The sequence below is a fragment of the Cavia porcellus genome, unplaced genomic scaffold (genome assembly GCF_034190915.1).
Source record: "Cavia porcellus strain 051 isolate PalLab524CR breed Dunkin Hartley unplaced genomic scaffold, mCavPor4.1 scaffold_5, whole genome shotgun sequence".
NCBI classification, from domain to species: Eukaryota; Metazoa; Chordata; class Mammalia; order Rodentia; family Caviidae; genus Cavia; species Cavia porcellus.
In genome coordinates, this window is record NW_026947488.1 from 23,758,059 (window position 1) to 23,776,596 (window position 18,538).

The 18,538-nt window shown below is 56.7% G+C and overlaps 1 protein-coding gene across 1 annotated transcript in view; it reads right to left on the reverse strand.

Moving 5' to 3' along the window:
• Positions 1 to 1,638: 1,638 nt before the first annotated feature.
• Vstm2l (V-set and transmembrane domain containing 2 like) overlaps positions 1,639 to 18,538 on the reverse strand; it is a 29,502-nt gene continuing 12,602 nt past the window's right edge. The window contains exons 2-4 of the mRNA XM_003467646.5: positions 10,971 to 11,140; positions 9,340 to 9,390; positions 1,639 to 2,914 (exon numbers count right to left, since the gene is read on the reverse strand). Of these exons, the coding sequence (XP_003467694.2) occupies positions 2,642 to 2,914; positions 9,340 to 9,390; positions 10,971 to 11,140 (494 nt within the window). The 3' untranslated portion in view covers positions 1,639 to 2,641. The remainder of the gene's footprint in view (positions 2,915 to 9,339; positions 9,391 to 10,970; positions 11,141 to 18,538) is intronic.

Genomic DNA, 18,538 nt, shown 5'->3' on the forward strand with positions numbered 1-18,538 from the left:
AGGATCTGGGCCTTCCTGAGCCGCCTTGCACTTGGACATGTCTGGAAGTGATCATATCCACGGAATAAAGGCTCTCATTAGCCTGCGAGGGTCACAGTCAGACTAGGCAACCCTGCAGTCTCTGAACTCTGCAGCAAGTCTGGGGCCCTTCCTGCATCACAGCCGGGCTTTGCATCTCTATTCATCTATTATCCACCCTCCACCCACCCTTCCCTGACCTCAGTGTCCTCATTGCAAAACTGAGGGTGCATCGCCTGCACTGGAGCTGCTGTGGTGACACACAGGGCCTGGAACCCAGGGCTGTCACAACCATCACTGCACCAGGTCCCAGACCCTGAACTGCAATGCCATGGGCTTCTGCAGGTGCACAGAGGAGGGACCCGCTGGCCCAGGTAGAGTGCCAGGAGGACTGTGGCAGGTGGAATCCTCAGCCAGGCTGAGCCAAGGGGAGTCCAGAGCCCAGTCATGGAGCAGGAGGAGACAAGGGGGCCCAGTTGGCCCAGAATACGACACAAGGGCTTTGGGCTCTGGGAGGTCTGAGTTTAACAACTGTGTGACCTTGGCGAACTGCTCAGCCTCTCTGAGCTGTCTCCTCAGCGGCAGCAGGCAGCGGTGACCCCTCCTAGGGGAACGGGAGACACCAGAAACCACCCCCAGAATCTCATGTTCATGTGCACTGGAGACAGGGATGAGGGTGCTCACAGCACGGCTGTGGGCAAGAGCACCCAGAAGGCACCGCACCCCAAATCCCTGCCCAGAGCAGAGTGGCTAAGTTGATGAACTGTGGGACAGTCACATGATGGAATATTATACAGGAATAAATGCAAGATTATATGTGCATGTAGCAGCATGGATGACTCTCAGAAGTCTTATGTGGCATGAAAAATAGTCTAGGTGGGTGTGGTGGCACGTACCTGTCATCCCAGCTCTCTGAAAGGCTGAGGCAGGAGGATTACAAATTTGAACCCAGCCTGGGCCCCTTAGACTCTGTCTCAACATAAAAATAAAAAAGGGTTGGGGATGAGGTCCAAAGTAAAGCCCTGGATTAACCCCCAGTGACTGGTGGGGGTGGGTTGGAAAAGAAAAAAGTCTGATTCCACGCACATGTGGTCCAGAAAAGACGAAACTCAGATGCTTTGTTTAAAGTAACATACACATAGGTACTACTGAGACTATAAAAAGAATACCAAGGATGTGCCCGTCTTAACAGTCAGTGCTGTGGTCAGCTCTAAGGGAAGCGACATGTGGGGAAGACACTCAGCTGGTGGGAGTGGGGTCCACTTGGGGCGGCACCTCTGGGAGGTGATGGCTACCAGGTGTTTGCTTGATATAATCACTCATAAGACTACATAAATAGGCTCTATGCACTCGTGTGTGGCATGGTGATTATCTCAGAATCAAGGAATAATTTAAGTGCTTGGTGATTGGCCACAGCTGGACAGAGGCTGGTTTTCTGTCCTCTACGCAGGCCCACCAGCTCCCAGGCTCTGCCAAGACACCAGCCCCTGCTTGCTGGGCGGCAGAGCAGAGCCGCGCTCTGTACCTGCGTCGGTGTGGGTCAGCTGAGGCCTCCCTGACTCCCTGGGCCCTGCAGCTGGGCTCCCAAATAAATGCCCCAGAAAGACATGGCCTGCGACATGTTTTAAACCGCTTTATTCAGGTTGGCTGGTAGTCACAGATCGGATTATGATACAGGGCTACCCACTCACCCCCAGGCAAAGCCCTCGCCTCTCCCAGCAACTGGGTCTGTTGCTCATGGGCAGGCCAGAGGTTCGATCCAGCTCTGGGGGTGGGGAGGGGCCGAATAGAAATATTTACACGTTGCCAGGGGTGGGGGTGCCCCTGATCAGGGGTGGTGAGGGATTGGTAGAGGGGCCCTTGGATCCCAACGGCCCTGGTTCTTGGGTGGACTTGGCAGCCCAAGAGGGGACTGTGACATTGAGGCTGGCAGAGGGAGCCCCTGGGCGAGCCCCAAAGACCCTGGAAGGGGTCCTGCTGGTGCACGGCTCTGCAGGGGCTGGGGCCGAGGGGAAGGCCTCCCTCTGACCTGCTGTGGACTGGTGGTGCCCACCTCCCTGGAGGTCAGACCCACGGCTTAGGTATAGAGGCTGGACAGGAAGGGCCTGCCAGGGGCCACACAGCACCTCGCTCTCCTCCCAGGGTCTGGGTAAAGGCCTTCCTGGGGGCTCTGCACCCTAGTTCTTCCGGTGGAGGCTGTGAAGCTCTAGTTTTGCTCAGAGGGTTCAAGTCCAGAGCCAGGAAGGGATCACTGTTGGCAGCCCCGGGTCCAAGTGGGGATGTGGGGAGTCTGGGAGGCCCGCCCGGCTCAGGACAGGGTGGGGGCAAGCAAGCAAAACAAAACACGGGACTCCACTGAAGCTGGTGGCAGAAACGGGGCAGCCAGGCCCCGGCATGGTCCCTCCCCAGCATGGGGCAGGGCAGTTGTCCCTTGGAGCCCAGGGCCACCTTCTCCGAGCCGGGTCACCGAGAGGGGCTGAAGGGGGGACGGGCGGTGGGCTTGCATGCTGAGCGGGGGTGGTAGGCCGAGGGCCGGTGTGACGGCAGCCACTGGTAGCCTGGAGGAGGCGGCGGCAGCCGCAGGCAGTCCGTCCCCGGGGGGCTCTGAGCTCCGGCAGCGCGGCTACAGGCTGCAGGCCTCCTGGTCCACCGAGCGCTTGCGCAGCTCCTTGCCCGGCTTGGGTGGCGGCGGGGCGGGCGCGGCTGGAGGCGCCTCGGGCAGGTGCAGGACGGAGTTCTCGCCCGGCTGGACCCTCAGGTACGCCTTGACCTTGTGGTGCCGGGCCTTGCCGTCGCTGAAGTCAATGACACGACATTCATAGGTGCCTTCGTCTGTGGGCTTCACCCGCGACAGCCTGAGCTTGTGGGAGATGTTGCTACCCACCACCTTGACCACCTGGGGGCGACAGAGAGACCGTGACGCATGGAGGGGGACAGGGGGGCCTGGGAGCCCATCAGGAGGCTGAGTCCCTCCCCGCCCCTCAACACACACACACACACACACACACACACACGCACGCACGCACACGCACGCACGCACACATGCACACACACACACACACACACACGCATACGCACACGCACACGCGCGCACACACACACACACACACACACACACACGCACGTACACATGCACACACAAGGCCCCGTCAAGGTTTGCTGCAGTGTCACAAAAAAGCAAAACAAAAAGTAATTCAACTGTTCATCAGAGGAAGGGTAAATAGGCTGTGATGGATTCATCCGGTGAAATTCTGCACAGCCGTTAAGAGGCATGAGCTACACCACACAGGCCGGCGATCACGCACAGAAGGAAACAACACGGCGGAGTACTACTGTGCCGTAAAGAAGGACAAGCAGGAGTCACTGGTAGGAAAATGGATGCACCTGGATACACGAGCTTTAATATCACACGGTTCTCCTGTCTGAGAATCTCAGATTACAGATAAAGAGTAAAATAAGAGATGGATAGTAGGAAATAGGGAGCTCTTTTGTGAAAGAGGAGACCAGAAATGAAGAGAGGAGAAGGAAACGAAAAATGAATTAAGATGTGTTATGTACAGGTGCCAATTTTCCATGAGGAATGTGATCACTAAGTTCTGCAGACATGCAGAAAAAGAAAGAAAGAAAGAAAGAAAGAAAGAAAGAAAGAAAGAAAGAAGCACTCCTAGGGTCGGATGTCCTTTATGGAAACAACAGCGTCCTGGCGACTTTGCAGCCCTGGCGGGCAGCGCCCCCTCGCCGTGCGGTGCACCGCGGTGGGACAGGACCAGCCTGGCGGAGCTGTCGCCTCACCCGGCTGCTTTAGGGCAAAGGCTGCTTCCGAAGACGCCGCGCTCCGGCGCCGGTGGTGGGTGTGTGGCTCCAGCCCGCACCGGTCCTCTTAGTGTTTGTAAACTTGGGCCTTTGTCGGTCACTTCCACCGGGCTCTCCGGCGCCCACTCCGGCCACGCCAGGCCCTGACCCCGCTCTGAGCTCTGTGCGTGGCCGCGCGGCCCTGCCTGGCTGCTCCCGCCCAGCTCGGGGCTCCTGGCCGGAGTCGGGGCGCTGTCCCTTGCAGGCCGGCTGGAGCCAGCGTGGCCTGCCCACCCCCACCCGCCGCGGGCACGAGGCCGAGCCGTGGTCCTGCCGCTCGGGGCGGTGGGGAGGACACGCTGTGGCAAATGCGCAGCGGGAGGGCGCGAATTACCGCAACATCTGCTTCCCTCACGGATATTAATTATCCTTCATTTGTCAACCCTATGAGGCGCTAATGGAGTAATAATGCAAAGCGCTGGGAGCAGCTCAGGGGGTGGGAGCACCCGCAGGCCCGCCCTCTCCAGCCCCCCACCCCGCGCCACCCCCTCACAGGGCCGACCTGCTGCAAGCCCCAAGCCGGCTCCTCCCGCCAGTGACCTCTGCCCACGCACAGCTGTGGCCTCAGAAGTGCCAGCCACCCTCCTCAGGGAGCGAAGGGGGACGGAGGAGGTGAACATATGGCGGCACTGCAGCACCGGGCTCTGACCTTGACGTGTGCTCTGCACTCTGGCCTTGGTCTTCTTAGGTTACATTCATTTACTCATTCAACAAACTAAATTTAGGGAGCACCTGCTTTGAGGCTGGCGCTGGAGATGAGACTGTGAACAAGCCAGACCCAGTGAGGTCTGCGCGGTTACCTGTCTAATGCCGAAACCAGAGGAAGAGTGAGGACCCAGCCCCAGGAGCCTCCACTCGGGACACCATCTGCAGCAGGCAAAGGCTTGAAACAACAGTAACGGTAACAGTAACAGTAGTGCTAGCAGCCAAGGTCCACAGAGCAGTCATCACTGTGAAGCACTGTGCTGAAGCCTCACCAGTCTTCAAGCCTCACAGTCACCCTAAGATGTGGGCAGTGCCAGGACACCCATTGCGTGGGGGAGAAAACTTAGAGTGAAGTGTTCTTCCCAACCCCAGCTGGCCATAGTGACTGGGCCTTATCCACACCTCCGGGGCGCTCCATGAACAGAAAGCAGAGGCCCCCAGCACTCCAGGTCCTGGGGGAGCCCCACCCCAAACCTCATCAGAGGCTTATGCCTTTGGAGGGCCCGCACAGTCAGGCCAGCTTCGGGGGTGGGGGCACAGCCTGTGGGTTCTCAGTGCTCACAAATTGTCCAAAAGCCTTCTGGTCCAGCAGCCTGGAGAGGCCGTGAGCGGGAGACCCCCACGAGGTGGCTTGGTTATAAATCATAATCACCTCAGCACAGGCATCGACAGGCCTTAGCGGTGCCATTAAGCACCTAATTATGCTGAACGAGTCCTCACCACGACCAAGCCCAGCCTCCCTCCTGCTCACCCCAGGACCCTGGGCACTTTGGGCATGGCGGGGACAGCCCTGCGCCAGCTCCTCCTGCCCCACTTTCAGAAGGAGGGCAGTGCCACCTGGTGCCCACGACGCCAGCCCTTGCCCACACGTTGCTCCTAGCTGACGCAGTGACCCCCTGGAAGTGTAGAGGTGGGGCAGGGGCAGGTGGGGCAGGGGCAGGGGCAGGGGCTCCCCATCCCGGGCCAGGCTGTGCTCTGAGCTCCACTGGCTATTTTCTCAGCCCCTCAGCACATTCAGGGCTGACTCAGCACCCCCCAGACCCGGCCCAGCGGGACCCCGCTTGCCTTGTCCTCATCCCTGCCTTCCTTCTGCCCTGCTCGGTCTGGCCCTGAACCCCTCTTCCCTCTGCATGTCATGGGAAACGCCCTGCACTGACCAAGGCCAGGTCCTGGCTGCTCACACCCCGGGCCCCACCCCAGCTTCCTTCTAGGTCTCCCAAGTCACTGAGGCCCTTTCCATCTGTTCCACTGGAAACCTTTCCAGATGGGGCCTCGCCGCCCCCAGCAGCCCTCCTGGCTGTGCCGGGTCCCTGCCTGTTCCAGCTCCCCGAGGCCAGCAGCCCCTCCTCCATGCTGGTAGTCAAGCTGCAGTCTGGCTTAACCCTTGGCTCCCATCTGACCTGGGAGTTCCTCAAAGGCAGGGACTGGGCTTGTGTGATGAGGCCGGAGAAGGCACCTTCTCCTCACAGTGGCCCCAGACATTTCTTATGGTGACAAAGGCCTCTGGGAATGGGACTGGGGAATTCCTCAGGCTTAGAAGTCTGTGGAGAGCTATCTCTACTTGCAAAACTCTTTAAAGGTCCTGGGATATAGTTCAGCCTCACAAGTGCCTGCCTGGCAAGTGCAAGGTCCTGAGTTTGATTCCTGGTACCACAAACTCTTTAAGAGAAAATTAACTTAAACTCTAGCACAGAGGGCTTTAGCAAGATTAAGAGAAAAAGTTGCACAAGTGTGACAATGGCCAACAGGCAGAAGTGTCATCTGCACCACAGCACAAAGCCCTTCCTGTCAGGTCAGTGGGACCCTCAGCCCATGCAGGCCACCCGGGGGACGCTGCTAGAGCAAGGACCCCTCCCCAGATCCCCTAAGATGATGCATGCAGAGTGGGCGGCATGGCCAATGCTAGGCACCCAGTGACAGTTGGTGGCTACGGTCCTACTGCATCATTATCTCACTATTTCACAGGTGCCGGTCCTCCCCTATACACGGTCTCACTGCCACCAGATTCTGAGTGTTTTCCTTTCTGCAGCCCATTTTTCTTGCTCCACGATAGGAAAAGGAGACTTTTGGTTCTCAGTGTCATCTAACAAGTAAATGACCACTGTCCTTCCACAGCCAAATCCATGGTGCTTTAGTCTCCAAAGTGTTTTTATATGCTCTAGACAAGTGCTGTTAGGAGACCTGGAGATCCAGGAAGGTGGCCCAGCTGGAATCAGGACTCAGCTCCTGGACACTAGGTCCTGGCGCCCACCATGTCCTCACAGTGGCACCTGGCTCTCAGAATAGCCAGGTCTCGGGCACTGGGCCTTCCCAAGGTTAACACAGTGACCCAGACAGTTCTAAGCCCTCCTGGGACCACACTCCTAAGCTGATGGCACTTCCTCCCCAGAACCCGAGACCACCCAGGATCCAGATGCCACCCAACTGTGGACTGTGATGTTCGGGTCATCGGTGTTTCTTAAGAGGTCAAATTATGACCCAAGAGTTAACATCAGGAGATGCTCCACCCATGGTGGTATTTGTAGAAGACACAGGAATATCAGTCCTGGTTTCCTGCCTGGCTCAGCTACCCGATAAAGATAATGGACCCTGGATTCCCGGGTCCCTGTGGTCCCCACATGAGCACCTTTGCTCACTCTCATCACCCTACACATACATACATATACCAGAGCAGGATCTGTGTCACAGCTGTAGGTCCCTGCACAGCAATCTGTTTCTATACACGCTGGCCTGTGTGTGTGTGTGTGTGTGTGTGTGTGTGTGTGTGTGTGTGTGTGTGTGATTGTTTACTGGACGCTGACTGTGCCAGGTTCTATCTCGGGCCCTGGTGTAACAGTGCCTCCCGCAGGCATAGTCCTGGGGCCACCGTCTCTGGGGGAGGCGGACGGGACGCAATGCTCACAGGAAAGGATAATGACAGGTGGAAATACAGGCATGGGGGAAAGCAAGAAGCGCCACTGTCACTGGGCTGGGCCTGGAGGCTCCCCCAGCTGACCTGTAAAGGGAACAGAGGGGCAGCTTTCCAGGCAGAGGGCCTGCCTGTGCAAAGGCCAGGGGGAGGAGAGGATGGGAAGGCAGGAGGGCACAGTGTTGGGGAGCGCAGTTGGGAGGAGCCCCAGGAGTGGGCAGAGCAATCTGCAGAGCCTTGAAGGCCAAGGAGAAGTTAGAGCCCTTGTTTCAGACTGCAGGAAGCGAGGGTGTGCACCTGTGACGGTGTCCAGCTGGGCCTCTGTGTACCTGAGGATGAGGTCTGTGAGGACAGGGCCTAGGCCAGCTTGTGCATTTCCTCAGCAGACCTGAAGAGCCGCAGCTGGGGCAGCAATGGCAGGGGGTGGGCTGGGGGCGAGCCCACCCTCACGTGGAGCACATTTATTTTATTTAACTAATTTTCATGGTGGCATTCCCCTCACGTGGGGCCCAGCAGCCTGGAATTATAATCCTCTAAATCAATTACATTATTCTCTCCTTTGCCTGAGCCTCATCTGAAACTGCAAACAAAAATCATAGGAGAGGCTTTTGATGAATGGGGTGTGTTAATATACACCCGACCCCCACCTACCTTGCTGGTGGGGGTTCAGGCGAGACATGGGGTGTTAGACACAGCTGAGCCCCCAGCAGAGGTGAGGGCAGGCAGGAGGGGAGGTGGCACCCCCAGCACCCTGAGCTGGGCCTGGCTGGAATTTCCAGAGCCAGCTGTTCCAACCCAGGCTGATGGGGTACAGGGCTCCTTGGTGGCCCTTGCACTCTCTTGGTGGAGCCTTGCCTAAGTGGCTGCAGGAGTCCCCTCCCGGCCTGCCTGCCTCCACGCTCCCCCCTCCAGTGCCAGACACGATCCTGTACCCCCACGCTCTAGGCTGTACCTCTTGGTTTGGGAGGGCATCTGCATCCAGTTGGCCGTGGAGCCCTGAGCTGCCCCCTGGTTCTAGACAGTTCTCCAGGGAGGAGTGAATGTACAAAGGTCACCCTTGCACACGTGTACATGGTCATGCTCATGCCAGCACCTTCGTGTCCTCAGGCACAGATCCAGCCAGGTGACACGGCCACACGCATCCTCAGCCTGGTGGCCTCAGCTTGGTCTTCCCCTTTCTCAATCCTGTCTGCCGCTGCCAGGCCCGGCTCTGGGAGCCCCACCCCCGTACCCGCCACCCTCTCAGCTCTGCTGTGCTCCTGACCTGAGTCCCAGCATAGGCTGGGACATCAATCAACTTGGGGTGAGCCCCAGCAGGTCTTTGACTCCCTTCCCAGTCTCGATTATCCCCACCCACAAAATGGATAAATAATTGCCCTTTCCTATGCATGTGGCTATAACAAAATGCGCCAATGCATAAGAAGTTGACCAGTCCTGAGTCCTCATTCCCGGGAGCTAGATCACTCAAGGGACTCAGGAACTCAGGAGCTGTGAGATGCTGTCACTGTCAGACATGATGAGAAAAAAAAGCCCACTCAGTCTCATTAGACTTTGTTGTTTCCTCAGATAAAAATGCTGCTGAGACAGGCAGGCAGCATTGAGCGCACACAGCCTTGGCCCCGACACGAGAGAATGCATTTTCTCTCCTCTTGTCATTTTTTGTGCCTGTCATTCAATGAACTTGAAAAATCTCTAGCTTTTAAAACAGAATAGGGCTATTTTTCCCCCTTTCTCTTTTTCTTCTCCTCCATCTTCTGCCCAAGCTCCCTTGCTGAAATGGACCCCCCAAAATGTTTTTTAAAGGTACAGCCTCCTCCTCTATTAGAGCCTTTGTGAGAAGGCATTATCAAACTCACACTTATTTTGGTGGCCTCCTTCCCTGCGTCTTCCTGCTGAGATGCTTTCAGCTGTTGGAGGGGGAGGGGCAGAGAGAGCAGAGACGGTGTTAGCAGGTGGTGAAGGCGGGGGACATACACTGTGGGATGGGACATGGGGACAGGGGGGACGCTGGATAAAGGGAGGTTGAATTTGATCAGTGCAAATACCCACCAACATGTACAGTTAACACATGTTAATACAAAATTTAAAACCATTTTTAAAAAGATTCTAACTATAGCAGAGGATGCTTGGAAGCTATGAGGTCTGGGGTTGGGGTCCTTGAGCGCTGTGTCTGCTCAGGGTGTAGGGGAGGTGTCAGACAAAAGACACAGGTGGCACCTGGGAAACTGGCTGCCCACTATGCGGCTGGGTCCATGAGGGTGTGGGGTATCCACAGGGGGTGCCTGCGAGCAGAGGGCCTCTGCTCGGCAGTCAGCAGGGGTGTGTGCCCTGCGCCAATCTGTGAACGTGCATGTGTGGCAGATGCCACTGTATGACTTCCCCACAAGCTGCCCCGGGGCCTTCCACCTGCAGATATCCGCAACTCCATTCCTAGTGGCTTTCTCTGGCCAAGGTCCTTTTCATCTATGTGTAGCAGGCTGACACACTGGGCACCCAGCACCCCCAGGAGCTGAACAGAGTGCGACATGACCTTATGCATATGTTAGCAGCACTTTCATGAGACAAGAGAACGTGTGGCTTGCTACTGTGTGCATGTGAGGTGTGCACGTGTGTGTTCACATGTAGCTGCATTTGCACATCCACTTATGTAGACACTCATGCACAGATGCAAGTGTCTGAAGATGGTGACCCCAACAGCAGACCTGAGGACAGATGGAAGTACCTACCAGTGGCTTACATGGGAGGTGACCCCAGCAGGAGAGAGAAAAAGGGAAGTGAGATAAAAAGGGGAGACACCCGAGCCATGGGAGCTTAAGCCAGCTGGCCCCTGCAGGCACCCCGGGACCCCTGGGATGCTCTTCAGCTTCCGGCCCACCTGCCTTGCAGCCAGCAGGCTGTGCTTCGGGGACAGCCCTTAGGCAGAGATGCAAGAGTTGACAGTTGGCAGTGGGCTGGTGGTAGGGCAGGTGGCAGGGACCCTAGCATCTGCTCTAGGCTGTGTGTGTGTGTGTGTGTGTGTGTGTGTGTGAGAGAGAGAGAGAGAGAGAGAGAGAGAGAGAAAGAGAAAGAGACCAGGGTTGCTGGGAGACTGTCTGCATGTACACACATGAATGCACTTCAGGATGAACTTGGCAAGAATGACACCCATGTTTGCTGAATCATGTACAGAACGTATCTCCCCCATGGCCTGGAGACATGGGGAATGTGAACCAGGAGACCCGCTTTGCCTCAGAATCTGGAGCCAGCTTCTGTGCCTCTGGCCTCAGTTTCCCCAAAGAGAGGGCCCCTGTGCTCCCCCAAGGTCCCCCTTGCTGTAGCATCTCAGGGCCTCCCCTCCTCTCTGCCTCTTGCTTTTCCTGAAAGGACTTCCTTCTGGGCATCGCCTACCGGACCCAGGGGGTGAAGGGGGGACCAGGATGGTGCTGCCGCAGAACAGCTCAGCGGGGCACAGGGCTGCGCCACCCGCCCCACCAGCTCTCCACGGTACCTGGTTGGAGGCCCACGCTTGCTTGTCGGTCCAGTCCCGGTGGCTCCGCACGTACCACCACTGGATCTCCAGCGAGTAGGACGGGGAGCCGCTGCCGCGGAAGGAGCAGGCCATCTCCACGTCCTCGCCCGTCCGCGCCGTCATGTCGTGCGGCGTCTCTGTGAATAGGGCTGCACAGAAACAGGGAGGCGTGGTGGGCTCAGGACCCAGCACCGAGGGGCACGGGAGGGAGAGGGTTAAGACGCCGCCAAGCAAGAATGGAGGGGACAGGCCATGGCCTGGCTCCAGGTGGGCAGGGCTGGCAGGAGGTGGGGAGAAGGATCAGTCTCCCTGGAGGCCCGCTGTCAGCTGGACCTCTGTCTGGGAGCCCTGGGAGGCCGCACAGGGGACAGATAGTGGGGGGTGAGCAAGGAGGCCAGGAGGCTGGAGTGGCTGTCAGTCTCATCAGCACACTGACCCTCCCCGTCGCCACCACCCTATCCCCCTCAGAGGTCACTCCTGGCCCGCTATAGGCAGCCAGCACCATCTCTGCGAAAGCCAAATCCACCCTGGCCTCCTCCTTGCTTAGGACCCTCTGTGGCTCTCACCACTCCCCTGATGACCCAGACTTCTCCCTGGGCACCCAGGGGTGGCAGCCTGGGCTCTATCCCCTGAGCTAACCTCGCTCTCCCACTCACTTTTGTGGGGCTGGCCCTTGTGGCCCACTCCTGGGCTCCTCTTCATTCAGCAGCAGCTCGGCCGAGGGTGCCCCTCTGAGCGCTCCTCCGCCACTACCCTGAGGAGAGCCCTACCTCCTGCCTTTGGTCACATTGTCACTGGTTGTGGTGGCTTCCTGGGGCACACGACCCAGGCTTGTTGAAGGGTCTCCTCTTTAGGAGAAGTGCAATTTCATCCCTTCCCCTTCAGGGCCCAGCCCCGCCCCCTCAATTCCCTGATCTACAGGGGCTGCCTGGCCCTGCCACCCTGCCAGAGTCACTACTGGGGGGCCAGCACCCTCCCCATCACACACTCAGTCTCTCTCATCTCCCCAAACAAATGTCTTCCTGAGAAGTAATTAGAATTCTTTCCTCTTCTCAAGGGAGATTATCTTACTCCAGAAAGATGCCTGGCAATGTGTGGGTCACCCAGGAAATGTGATGTCAGCCCCCTCCCCTTTTGCTGCAGCCTGCCAGGAACCCCCAGTCTAGAGAGGCAGACATGAGATGCCCAGCTCTGAGAGCTCTCACTCACCTGTTCCATTCTGTCCCCTTTAGTCCCAAGAAAGAGTGGAGCCCTGGGCTGGGAGGTGGTGGGGAGCAGGTGAGGTCTGAGTCCCACCCTCACCCCCAGGAACAGCTCAGCTCACGGAGTGGCAGACCACAGCTCCCCCCGTCACTGGGGCTCCCCAGAAGGCCATGCAGGATGTCGCTGCCTGGCTGACTCAGAATGGGGCCATGTTATAAAACACACACAGAATATTCCAGTTTCTGGTAGTCAGGCGGAAAAAAATTTTAATGTGAAATTAATTTTAATAATGTATTTTATTTAACCCAAGATATCAAGAAATTATTATTTCAACATGTAATAAAATTACTAGTGAGTCATTTTACATTCCTTTTTTGTGCTAAACCATGGAAATCAGTGCATTTTACGTGCTCATAATACATCTCAGTAGTGTAATGCTGCGTGTGCAGACAGCAACCCAGCATGTGGTGACCTGTGTCAGCCTGGGGGGCCCCGCGCCTTGCCCACCCTCACAGTTAGGAGCAGGCAGCCAGGCCCAGCAGAGGATGGCCTCCCACCGCCATCTGTCACGCCTTCAGGCTCTCCCTGCCTGCAGAGCCCTCTCTAAGGAGCAGTCCCTATACCCGCCTGGCAGGGTCCCGCTAAGGTGGGCATCTGGTTCTCAAGTGCCCAGGCCGGGGATATCTCACAGCCCGGGCAATCAAGGCAGGCTTCCCTGAGGCCTCTTAGAGGTCAGCCCCAGTGGGGCAGGAAGCAGGGCGATGGTTTGCGTTGTGAGAACCAAGAACCGAGCCTCCAGGCCTCAGGAAACATGTTAGCTGTGAGGGAGCCCATAGTGGACTCTGGTTCAAGGTACCTTGGCTCCCAGACCCAGCCTGGTGGGATGCCATGGGGGAGGCCCCCTCAGGATCCCAAGAGCTCTGACCTTGTGGTGACAGGGACACTGTGCCTGTAGGACACAGTGGCGAGCTAGGTTCTGGGGATTACACAGAGCGTGCGCCTCCCAGGCCTGTCCTGAGCCTGCCCTACACAAGCCAGGAGGTAGGAGCCCATGTGTGCAGGGGAGCCCTGGGAGCACTGGACAGGAGCCGGCAGTGGGGTGGGATGGAATCTGGCCAATAGAACTGGTGGGGTGAAGGGGATAGTGCAGGGGTGTTCTCTCTCAAGCACTGAGGTCCTGCCGCTGTGAGCCCTTGGCTGACACCCAGCAGAATGTGAGGTGAGTCCTAGGGGCAGGTAGTGCCTGGGAATGGGGAAGGGAGAGGTCACCTGCATTTGGGGGCAGGGGACCTGGGAAGGCTTCAGAGAGGAGGAGCCTGCAAGCCAGGCCTTGAAGCCTAGTGTATCCTGACAGCAGAGGCAACAAGGAAAGAGACCACAGGCAGGAAGGGCGCAAGCAGAGACTTACAGCATGCCTGGCTCTATGCAGACACCAGTCCATTCCCATTAGACAGGTGAGACGGGGAAGTTCTTCTTCCCCAAACTCACAGTGCTTCATTTGAAACCCAGCTCTGGGAGCAGCTGCGACCAGGATCCATGGGTAGCAGCTCCTCAGGCTTTGGTCTGAACTGTTAAGTAAAGTGGAGCCATCAGGCTCCTCCTCCCCTAAGTCTGTACCAGACCTTAGTAATGGACGGAAGCTGGGGGGTGATCCAGGGCATCCTGATGATGGTAATGATGATGATAATGTAATAATAATCTCTGAAGTTGAAGAAAGAAGGACAACCATTTGCAATCAGGCTGTGTGCCAGGTTCTCTGCATACATTTTTTCATGATGCCATGGGGTGGGGATGACTCTCATTTTCCTCATTTTTCAGATGGACAAGCCAAGGCTCAGAGAGGCTGTGACTTACTCAAGGCTGTGAAGTGCATCAGTGGTGAAACCAAAGCCAGTTCTGGGGGACCTTACGCTGCAAGTATGCAACTTGTAGAACATCCTCAGGCAGCCTCCTCGCCAGACCCCACCCCATTCCCTCCCTGCAGCCTCTAGGATCCGGCCCCCACACTAGCACCACAGCAGAGCTGCAGACAAAGGGGCTGTCTCTCCTCTTTGGCTTCCTCTGCCCCAGGTGACTCGCAGCCAGGCCCAGGGGCCTAGAATAATTATAGATTTGGGTGAAAGAGTGAAATGTGTTCTTCAGCCCCAGGGTCCAAGCTGGGCCAGGCCCTAAGGGAAGACAATTAAAACCAGAGTGCACAAATCAGGGTTCCACAGGGAGAGGAGAGCTGGCACTGAGCACAGCATTTCTCCCTCTCTGCTCCTGACTGGGGGAGCGATGCACTCATTAACCCTGGGCAGTGCTGGGGACATGGGCTGTGGGCACTGCCTCAGTGGGGACTAGTTTCTTGGCAGGGTTGGAGATGACCTGGCAGGCCTGGTTTGACTGCCAACTCCAGGCCCCAACAGCCCCCCAAACTCTAGGCTTCATCCTGCACAGAGTGAGGACTTGGCCTTCAGGACATGCTGGAATCCTGCCCCCCTCCTTCATAGCTGTGTGTCCAGGGCAAGCCCCCTTTGCCTCTCTGAGCCTGTTGCTTTCAGAGAGAGAGAGAGAGAACAACACAAGGTGACTTACACACCTCCTTCCTGGTACACAGTAGGGCTCAATAAATGGCAGTCCCTTCCTGTCTTCTCACTCCAAACTCCCAACACCAGAAAGATCTTTTTTTTTTTTTTTTTTTTTTTTTTTTGTCTTTTTCCTTTTTATCGGTACCAGGGATCGAACTCACGACTGCCTGCTTTCAAGGCAGGCGCTTATGCCGCTGAGCTAAATCCCCAGCCCCACCAGAAAGATCTTTAAAGATGCTTCCAGTTGCCTCACTGGAACACGCAACAGACGCAGCACGCGTGTCTCACCCACCAGTCCAGTCCTCCTCTCAAGGCTCCTTTGGGGCCAGTGCTTCACCTCGCAGAAGTAGCTGGGCTCCTTTAGGCTGAGGTTTTCCCATTTACAGCAGCGGCACAACTCCCTCATCACTAAACCCAGATTCCCCACCCTAGACCCTCTGGTGCATCCCCAGTCGCCCTTCTCCCTCTGCACAGCCCTCCCAGCCCCTCCCCTCCAATCTGGTGGAAGGCTGCCTCCTCCAGGAAGCCTGCAGAGAATGTTCCCAAGCCCAGCCCCGGCAACCTCTGCTGGAGAACAAGCTCCCCTCAGGCTCAAGGTGGGGAGTAAGGACAGATCTACCCAGGAATCTCAGACAGGGGTGTCCTGCTGGCTGCTCAGTCACACCACAGACCAGGCTCTGTCTCTTACTTGGTCACACTGATACTCTGTGCTCAAAATCTCTAGTGATGAATGGATACAGAATATGTGCAGTCCGTCCATGCAAAGAACGATTACGCAGCCTCAGAAGGGAAGGAATTTCTGATAGAAGCCACAGTGGATGAACCTTGAGGACATTAGGTTAAGTCATCCACAGCACTCACAAAAGACAAATGTGGTGTGATTCCACTTACGCAAGGTCCCAGAATGGTCCAGTTCACAGAGAGGAGGGTAGCTGCCAGCAGCTGGGGGTGGGGTGGGTGGGTGATGGGGAGCGACCACTGTAATGGGCAAGTCTCTGTGCAGGGTAATCAAAGGTTTTGGGAAGCTGGGGGCGGTGTTCCATGCCTGTAATCCCAGCTTCTGGGAGTTTTTTAAATTTTATTTTTGGTACTGGCAACCAAACCCATAAGGCAGGACTGGGGACAGTGGCAGGCACTTATGCAGCTAAGCTAAATCCCCAGCCCATTCCCAGCTTCTGGGGAGGCTGAGGCAGGATTGCAAGTTCAAGGCCAGACTCAGCAACTTAGTGAGGTCCTGTCTCACAATAATGAATCAAAGGGGTTAGCGTAGCCCCGAGCTCTCTGAGTTCAATTTTCAACACCACGAAACAAACAAAACAAAATTTCTGGAGCTGGATGGTGGTGAAGGCTGCAGAGTGACCTAAATGTGCCTGATACTGCCAAATGGTGACTCTCTGGCTGTGTGTAATGTACTCCACGGCTCCCGTGCGGCAGCAGCGGTTTCCACGCAACACCCATTTTCTGCATCTGTGTCCTCCCTATGCCCAGGGCTCACTCTGTGCCCCTTTCATGCTTTTGTTCCTGTGCCACTTCCACAAGGAGGCCTCCTCTGAGCCCCTCTCCCAGCCCCCTTTACCTGCCTCACAGAGTTTCTGCTGCCCTTCCTAACCTGCCACATTTTTGTTCACTTCTTTCATTTCCTGTCAGTCCTGCAAAGGGAGCACGAGCTCCTTACAGGCACGGATTGTAGTCTGGTGCTTCTATATCTCAGCAGCTAGGACAATGCCAGGCACAGAGCAGGAGCTCAGGGTTACCGCAGGTCCCACACAGACACAGGCAGCAGCCTAGGATACGTCAGCGGGAGATACGAACAGTTCCCCTGCTCCAGGTTGCTAGGGCTTCCAGAGGCCCCCCCCCCCTTTCTTTCTTTTCCTCTCTTTTTTTTTGTGGGGGGGGATACTGGGAGTCAAACTCACAACTTCATGCTTGCCAGGCAGGCGCTGTGCTGCTGAGCTAAATCCCTGGCCCATCCAGAGCCTTTCATACTGCGATCCTGCTGGGAAGCTGCCAGGCCTCAGGGTCACAGTTAGGCTCTCAGACTCTGGCTCTGCCCAGGCACTTGCTAGAGCCTTTTTGGCTACTTACATGTGTCCTTTTTGTGACTGACCAGCACACAATGCTGACATCCGGGCTCATGTGGCCCTCTCAGTGGCCCTCTGCCCAGTCCCTGTTCCCCAGGCCAGGCTGGAATCCCTCCTTGGTTCCCTGAGGGTTCCAAGTCCACCTCGCATTGGTGTCTCTGAGAGCTACCCAGGGTTGCACACGGGGCTCAGCATGTACTGAATGAATGAATGAATGAATGAATGAATGAATGAATAAAAGAAAGAATGAAGTAAGAAAGGAATGTCAGGGAGGATTTCAGTTAAAGACGATAAAGAAAGGAGCCACGAGGCTCAGAGATGGCCAATGCCCACAGAGTCCTCCTGTGGAAGGCATCCAAGAATGAAACAGGACGACACACAGAGGCCACAGTGCCAGCAGGGCCTCAGCTGCGTGGCCAGCGCATGGCCCAGCCTGAAGCTCTGCTGTGGTATCTGTCAGATCGGAGGCCCCCTGCATGCCACAAAGGTAATGGCCTGATCCATGTAATCTCACAGTGACTCTGTAGGCCATAGCAACTGGGGTTCAGGGAGGCGTGTCACAAGGTCACAAAGTGAGTGGGGGGCAGCCTCTGGGGTCTGAGTTCAGGGCTCAGGACTGCAGAGTCCAACTCTGCCCGCTCCTGCTGGCACCATCACTGCACTGAGTCTGAAGACTAGTAGGGGTGCAGGGCCCCTGCAGCCTTGTCCCTGTCCCGCTCCGGCAGGTGGCAGGTAGAAGAGCCCTCCTAGATGCCAGGCACTATACAGAGGACCCTGCTTAGTACTGGAAAATCAGGATGAAGTTGAGCTCTAATCAGCCCCGTGAACACTGCTGCTCAGAGTGTCAGCGCCTGAGGTCACACAATGCTGAAGGGGCAAAGTCAGATCACAGCCCCAGAAATGCCTAAAAAAAATCCCCAACCAGAGCTGGAGTCTTCCCTCCTTTTCAGCTCTAAGAAGCGTGACCCTCTATGGGGCATTTCCTGCTCTATGCCCAGCTCAGCTGGGCGGTGAGGGGTCAGGAAGGCAGCAAAGAGCGGCTCTCTGGGGACACGGCTGCAGGAGGAGGATCTAATGAGGCTCCAGCTCACCAGCTTGCTCATCTCACCTGGCTCCTAAAACCAGAAAACATCAGCCCTCCCTAAAGAAAAACCAGATAAAGCAGATGGAGAAAGCCCCCAAAGGGACCAAGAAGGCTGGAGGCTAAGGGAGCCCGAAGGCCACAGCCAGAGCCCTGCCCTCCATAGGAAGTTGCAGGCACTGCTCAGGGCTGGGCCAGGGAGGTTCGGGAGCCTCTGTGTCTTTCCAAGGCCCCTGACAGGCCTGCCTGCAGCAGGAGGGATGACAGTGAATTGGTGGTCATTTAAACAGGCAAGCAAAAGCGAGTGGGCTGTCCTCCCCGTGAGAGGTGGACCGTGTCCACGCCTCAGCAGCATGCGACAGGAGCTGAGTCCTCCCTGCCAACAGAATGAAAATGACCCTCCCTTATGGGCCCTCATCTCTGGCTAGGCCCTGTGCAGGGCTTCCCAAGATATTTAAGAGCAGACTCCATCCTTGAGGGAACCCACTGTCCACAGGAGGGACAGGGAGTTTTGTACCAACACTGGCTTGAATTGAGTCTGAGCCACCATGCAGTTGTTCAGGGTGAGCACTTCCCATGGCCATGAGCCCCCGCCCAGACGTGAGCAAGGCA